Source organism: Melanotaenia boesemani, chromosome 6 (genome assembly GCF_017639745.1).
Source record: "Melanotaenia boesemani isolate fMelBoe1 chromosome 6, fMelBoe1.pri, whole genome shotgun sequence".
Taxonomy (NCBI): domain Eukaryota; kingdom Metazoa; phylum Chordata; class Actinopteri; order Atheriniformes; family Melanotaeniidae; genus Melanotaenia; species Melanotaenia boesemani.
In genome coordinates this window covers 28,428,905-28,436,159 of record NC_055687.1, presented here as the reverse complement: position 1 = coordinate 28,436,159, position 7,255 = coordinate 28,428,905, and the positions used below count along the sequence as shown (strand labels likewise).

Here is a 7,255-nt window from a genome sequence, read left to right as displayed (position 1 = left end):
TGCGCTGAAGAGAAGCAGTCTGGGCTTTGGATGGAAGTGATGTATAAAAATCTGATTTTTTTGGACCAGGTCCAGCTAAACCTTTAACAATGACTGACTGAACAAATCCTACATATTTCCAGAGTTGGAATCAACGTTGATGTCGGGTGAAGGACCAAAGGAGATTGCAGTCATTACATCTGCAATAAAATTGAGAGATGTACATTAAACCTTTGGATACTTTTATCAGCCCAACAATCAGTCTTCCATGCAGGGAAGACGTATCATCTTAATGCCACGGCCAGAAAACAATCCAGATCTCAATCTGACTGAAGATTTATGGTGGAAATTGAAAACAATGGTCTCAACAAGGCTCCAGCTTTGAAAGCTGATCTGCTGACTGCTATATAAGAATGGAGATAGATCCTGGAGTGAAGAATATTGAAAGACAGTAGTGGCAACAAACCATTAAATCAATATTTTGGGACCATAGTTTCATAATTTATTTTTACTCTCCTTAATCTAAAAAGGCAAAAAAAAATAAATAAATAATCATTTTTTAAGGTTTTACAAAGGAACGTTCAGCTATTTAATGCATTTTTGGGTAATATCTGTTTTATTTTTCTACTAAATGAAAAAGCTGAATGAACATTGACCAAGTGTAGCGAGTCTATAATTTTATAGGAAGTTAAAGACTTCTAACAAGGCAAAGGGAGACTGGTTACTTTTCCTCATTTTCTTCAGGGCAAACTTGTTTAAGACATCAAGGTAAATCTGGGTGTAGTGCAGAATTTAAGTCTCGTACAGGCCTGAAGATGCTTTTTGAACAATAAAAAGTTCATGTTGGGTTTCATAACTTGAGGGGCAATTCCAAAACGGATGTGTGGTGATACATTAGAAAACAGCTTCCTACTAATGAACAGTAAATGATCACACGCACACCTGCCTGTCCAAAGGAGGTTTTAGTTTTGTGATGCAAGTGCAGTTTAGCACATTTGCAATTTTTATATGTTGAAGCAGGATAGGGGATAGGTTTAGACCACCAAACTTAAATAGGTGTGAAAAAACAGGATTATAAGTCAGCCTAAATACAGAGCGACTAATCTACTACTGCAAGTCTGAGTTTGAAACTGGAGACGTTAAAATACTCCAAGCTTACTGTTCAGTGAAGACAGGTGGTATTGCTAAATGAAAGAGTATTTTCATGCATCTTAACATCAGATTGCATGGGCTCTTTAACCTTTGGTTAATCGTTTCTATCTGCTGGGGAATAAAAACAATTGAATTAGCTCTCAGATCCTCTTAAAGCCTTTTATGCTAATGGCCTACAGAAGTCCAATAAGTTGCTCAAAGTAACCACAGCTGAAGAAATGTTTGATAAAACATGTAACCATTCACTTAAAGCTTAAGCAGCTTAACAAGTGGCGTTCAGAATAAGTGATTTTATGCATTGCAAACTTTTAGTTTCATGTTAGTGAAATAAAAGTCTTTCATTCTTACTCTTTTGTTCAACTAAAGCTTTTTAAACTGCTCTGGCCAGTTTACAGACGAGCAAGAAATGGTTACTATTATCCCCGACTATATTCTCCACACGTACATACTGTATCATGTCAGATTATTATGCCAGCCACTCTACATTATTTCAAGTCTTCTATTAACAAGAAAATGACAGCCAGACTCACGCATGCTTTCAATAAACAACTGTATTTACAAAAAGAAGAGCAACAATCCATTTTTATCAGTTTCAGGTCTTTTGACACAAAAAAAAGATCCAACTCTGTGCCAGAGAGGGTCAAAAACATTTTACAATTCAGACCTGGAAACTGTGCTCTCTAAATAGCTTTGCCCATGTTCTGCCGAGGGATGTGTGATTGCGCGTTCCTGGTGCGTTGGTAATTACAATGTAATCTGATATGGCATCACAGAGAGGGAGGAACATGAGTCAAAATCAACAGCGTGCTGGTGTGCAGCTGCAACATCTCTCATCTTGACAGCCCAACGGCATGTTTTGGATGGAAAAATGCAAGAAGAGGGCAGGAAAGAAGTAAATAAGGGGTGGCAGAAAGATCACAGAAAAGAAACTATTTATTTGTTTTTCTATCAGCTTCACATGGATACATCCTCGGTAGTTGAAAAAGTACAGCTGGCTTTCATTGGAGAACGGAGCCTAAAGCCAGAGTCTGAGTCCTGCTGTGCAGTGCTGCTTAAAGCACATGCTTCCTCAGATTTCATCCCGTTGCATCTTTTAAAAATTTAAATTAATATGAATCAAACCTGAACTTAAAGTTTTTATTCCTTCAAAACAAGAAATAATGTGAGGAAGCAAGAATTTTAGCCCAAAACATCGGGCCCAGCTATTTGTTATTAGTGGGAGCCGAGGGCGTGTAGTTCCTCTCATTCGCCCCCAAGGCGAAAGCCTTGTCCCCAATTGTGACGTCCTCGTCCTCCTCCTCCTCCTCCCTGCTCCTGGGCTGCTGGCCTCCTGCTGGGAGGAGCTCCAAAGCCTGACACTCCTCCCCTCCTACTAGGAAAGAACCGATACCTAAAGAGAGGAAGGAGATGGTAAAAATCAAATGCTATAGAGCTACCATGTGAACTCAACTGTCTAGTTACTCTTCTTGTCACTTGTCATCCAACACATTTCTTCATCTTTATTCACAGTAAGTAAACATTTTGATAAAATAGTCAATAATTTAAATTTACTTTAAGTGAACATGGACTTACAAAAACTCTGGTGTGGAGAGGAAGGAGCGACCTCCCAGGTCCATGGGGTATTTGAACATGAGGAAGAAGTACAGGTGGCCCACCAGGTTTCCTGTCAGCTCATCCACAAAACTGCACAGTAACAAAAAGAGGAAGACTCATGAAAGCTCACAGGAACACCGTTAGACATTTCATAGGTTCACAAGTTTGGAAAAGAACTGAATTTTCACATCTGTCTAAAATCTGGCTTTTAAAAGACAAGTAGAAATCTTCATCCAGCTTAAATTACACCATATCAAATAAATTAAATGCTGCAGACCAACATATAGAAAAAATGCTGTGATGTGTATGTATATATTTTTTTTTCCCCCAGTAGCAGGGACTGGGAAACTGGTCCGTGTAGAGGGAAAGATGGATGGTGGTATTTACAGGGATATTCTTGAGCAAAACCTGTACCAGTCTGTAAGTGATTGGGGACTAGGACAAAGGTTCACCTTCATGCAGGACAATGACCCCAAGCATACTGCTAAATCAACACTTGAGTGGCTTGAGGGCAAACATATAAATGGCCTAGTCAAAGCCCAAATCTCAATCCAACTGAGAATCAATGGCCAGAATTGCTGGCTTCCCTTGGGAAGCTTTTTCCCTTGAGGAATGGGTAAAAATCCCAGTGGCAAGATGTGGAAAGCTTTTAAAGGCTGAAGTGCACAAGGTGCTTCTTCAAAGTACTGACTTTAGGGGGGTGAATATTTATACACATTGATGTTTTCTGTTATTTTGTCCTATTTGTTGTTGAAAAATAAGAAAGGACAAGATAATGAGTTTAATTAGATGGTCCAGCTGAGCTATAACTGCATTAAAGGTACTAACTGCTTTATTCCATGGTAGGTTGACTTGAAATAAAGATTTGTACTTACGACCCTCCGATGATAAAGTTGAAGGCCAAGATGACCCAAGGTAGATAAAAAGCCTAGAAAATAGCAACAAAGAGCAGCTTCATACTTTGGCACAACAGCAATTATTCTGATGAATGTATTTGTAACTAAAGTTTGTTACTGCCTTTCTTATTGGTGACTAACATGCACCATTTTGAGTTTGGTACCTTGAATCGAGTTCCGAACCAGAAGGACACAACCGTGTCTTTGTTGAACTGAGCCCAAACGTACAAAACGGACATTATCAGAGGAATCATCAGTAACTGCAAATATTAAAAGAAAAAAAAAGACAGAATTAAACCAATCATCAATAACAACTCTGATGTTTCAGCTCATATACAAAGGTACTTCTCTAGTTAAGAAGTTGTCATTTGTTCTTTAATCTATACAAAACTGGACTATTTCCTGGCTCATACCTAGATGAAAGTCTAAATAACCCCCTAAAAGAGCCACATTGCTTTAAAAGGTGTTAGTGATCGCTTCAGAATTATATATCAAATCTCTGCAATTGTTTCTCCAGAAATGTCAGCATTTTTCTTTTATAGGAGCAATATTTAAATGGGGAACAAGAGGACACAATTGTAAAACTCAAGTGATACTTGGAAAAAAGTACTACATGCTACTATATAGAAGAGACGGTTCTCACCCGCATATTCATCAGCAGCCCAGTTATCTACAGACACAGAGTCAAGGACAGCTTAATGCACTCACATTTGCACTTAAGATTAGAGCAGCTGGAAACTGGAAAGTGGCTCATTCAATCGCTTCTCCAACTCAAAAAGACACGCCTGTCTCATTTGCCATTTTCACTTGAACAAATTATGTGACCTTGGCAGATCATATATCTGAAATTTCACTCTTTCTAAAATCACCTATTGCTTTAATCTTACCTGAGGTGACAAACCTAAATGTGTTCAATTCATGAAACGTGAGCTTGTTTTTTTGTGTTATGACCAGAGAATATGTTTGAAAAGACACACTGACAATAAAAGCTGAACTCCTGACAAAACAGCACTGAGCTGAGATGTGGGCTGGACTGTGCTGCTGGTGCTGCATGTGACCTAGATTAGGTTTCTCTCCTCTGCAGGGGTAGGCTGACACTGGGCCACTGGCAAAGAGCCACCCTGACATGGCACACTGCTGCAGAGAGGAAGATGGGGGTACAGGAAAGACAGATGAAAGAGAAATGCAGGCGGGAACGAAAGCAGCAGTGTCAGTTTGGGAAAAACAAGGATGTAGCTTTAGATGCTTGGAGAATAATTAGCAATGGACAGACTGCAATTTGTCATTTACGGTTTAGGGTTTTTTTATGTGAATAAAAGGATACAACAATGCAGATCCAGTTGAAGAAGAGCATGAAAACATAGTCTGCAGGTTTGCCATCAAATGCTCCTGAAGAATAAAAAAAGGAAAACATTATGAAGATAAAACCAAAAATTAGAAAACCAACTACAAACTTTTCAGGACAATGCATGTGAAGCAAAAGGCAACAGATCTCACCTGTTTCTAGCCGAGAGGAGTAATGGTAGAGAAAATATAGGTTGACTAAGTAGAGAAAGCCAGTGCTAGGGGTTATTGGGAAAAAAAGAGTGGCCGTCACTGGTCTCCAGAGCTGGAACAAAAAGAAGAAAAATTAACTCTTAAAAGAACTTACTGAAAAGAAATTTAGTCAACTGAGCTTACTGAGCAGGTGTAAAGTTAAAATTAAGTTAAAATTGGGAGAATAAGGTATTTATTACAGACGCCAGATTGATACAACCTAAATTAAATTAATAAACTACAAAGCATTTTTTATACACTGGGATTAACACCAATATTATTTTATTTAATTTTGTGTAGAGTGTTGAAATTTAATAAAATCAGAGCAGGATCATAGTATTATATTGGCTGGTTGGCATACCTGTTTTTTTATATTTTAATGCTCTAAATATTTTTTTTTTATTTATTTATTTGTCCATCAATATAATAAGCATTTCAGCTCAATAGCCTCCAAAATTTCTGACCAATTGGCTAAAAATCGATGTAGAATCGAACTAACTGGTTGACATACACCTCTTTTATTATTATCATTATTATTATTATTATTATTATTAATATTATTACTACTACTACTACTACATTTCAATGTTCCAAATATTTGTCATAAGTTTTTTTTTTGTTTGTTTGTTTTTGTTTTACGTTAGCATTACAGCTGAATAACCTCCAGGTCATTTGACTTAATTTAACAAAAGCGGCGCTGCTTGACACGTATTTTTAATGCCCTAAATACCCAATCTTTTATTTTGAAAGCCGAAAATTGTCACGCGTCATAGTGCTCCGTCCCTGTGTACTGCAGGAGCGGCTGGCTTGAATGCGTGAAAGCGACGCATCCTTAATTATTAAGATTCTGTCTTCATCACGTGGAGTGCAAAAAAACTGCACCTTAAATATAACCTTCTTCTCACCAAAAACTCTGAAAATACTTTTTTTTAAACCAAATTCTCTGATTATTTAAATACTATATATTGCTCTAGTAAACTATTAATAATTAAGGTTAATTAGATTGGCGTTTATTCAGTGACTACAACTTGAAGGTGCATTTTGACAGCATCCGGAAGTCCTAACCTCCTGCGTTGCGCCCTCTGATTGGCTGCAGCACAACTCAGGCCTGTAAGCCACCGGCTGACTAACCAAGCACATTCGAAATACAGCAAAACCGTTATCATTAACAACTGTTTGCTCCAAAATACACACGAGTGAATCAAGCCATGAAAAACTTACTTGAAATCTGTTGAAGACCAGTTCCGGAAACAGCAAAAAATTCCTGAAATCAACCAATCCTAGTCTCCCCAGAAAGGGAACAGCAACCGAAGCAGCAAACCAGGTCCGGGTGATTAAAGGGATGCTTCTGAACCAGTCCCCAATGTCCGACATCTTTCCATAAGCCAACTGCCAACTTATAAATTCTAAATAAAATCTTCTTTTTTAAAAACTACCTCAAACCCCCCCAAAACTAAACCTTCGTGCGCTTAACTAACAACCGCTTCACTGCTAAGTTTACATGACGTGGCTAATCAGAAGGAGCTAGCTTCGCATGATAAAGTCCCTGAGATCTCAGCAAAAACTTCCTGTTCAGGTTTTCAAAAAAAAATCCATCCAAACTGCCACTGCACAGTAAGTGCTGCTGCTGTGAAGAAATCTCTCAAAAATGAATCAGTTGTATCTTGCACATTACACCAGTAATAAATACAATTTTATTAGATATTTAACATAAATTTATGGATTATTACCACATTTTTCTTGGAAATATACATTTATTTAATCGATTCTTTGTTTTTATTACCCACACGCGCGAGCAGAAAGAGAGCAATAGAGTGAGGCTCTTAATCTGAGATAAAAGATTTAAACCGGACGCGTTTTAATCTCCAAATACCATCAGCTTTCATTTATATGGTACTTCCTGTGAAGTTTGCAAATACCCCCACTTGACCACCAAGAAGAAGCCAGCAAAAAAAAAAAAAAAAAAAAAAGGCGTGCCAGACCCAGTAGTTTGTCCTCTAACAGTCACCTGTAAGTGATGAAATGCTCAAGGAAGATTACGGAAACGTATTGCGTTCACTTAAAAAGATATTTAAATTAAAAATGAAATAAAATAAAAA

General features: G+C 37.7%; 1 protein-coding gene across 1 annotated transcript; it reads right to left on the bottom strand.

The window, feature by feature from the left end:
- Positions 1–1,664: 1,664 nt before the first annotated feature.
- Positions 1,665–6,720, bottom strand: derl1 (derlin 1). Its single transcript, XM_041987135.1, has 8 exons — positions 6,378–6,720; positions 5,118–5,229; positions 4,945–5,009; positions 4,264–4,290; positions 3,785–3,880; positions 3,600–3,652; positions 2,704–2,814; positions 1,665–2,521 (listed from the first exon to the last, which is right to left on the bottom strand). Exons 1-8 carry the CDS (start codon positions 6,528–6,530, stop codon positions 2,374–2,376), a joined length of 765 nt encoding a protein of 254 aa, XP_041843069.1. The 5' UTR covers positions 6,531–6,720; the 3' UTR covers positions 1,665–2,373.
- Between the last annotated feature and the right edge of the window lie 535 nt (positions 6,721–7,255).

Excerpts from the sequence above, each read along its gene's own strand:
- derl1 (XM_041987135.1), bottom strand. The coding sequence starts at position 6,530 with ATGTCGGACATTGGGGACTGGTTCAGAAGCATCCCTTTAATCACCCGG. Across the intron at positions 5,010-5,117 it reads CTCCTCTCGGCTAGAAACAG|GAGCATTTGATGGCAAACCT; the intron begins GTGAGATCTGTT and ends TTTATTCTTCAG. Across the intron at positions 3,653-3,784 it reads GGTTCGGAACTCGATTCAAG|GCTTTTTATCTACCTTGGGT; the intron begins GTACCAAACTCA and ends GCTATTTTCTAG.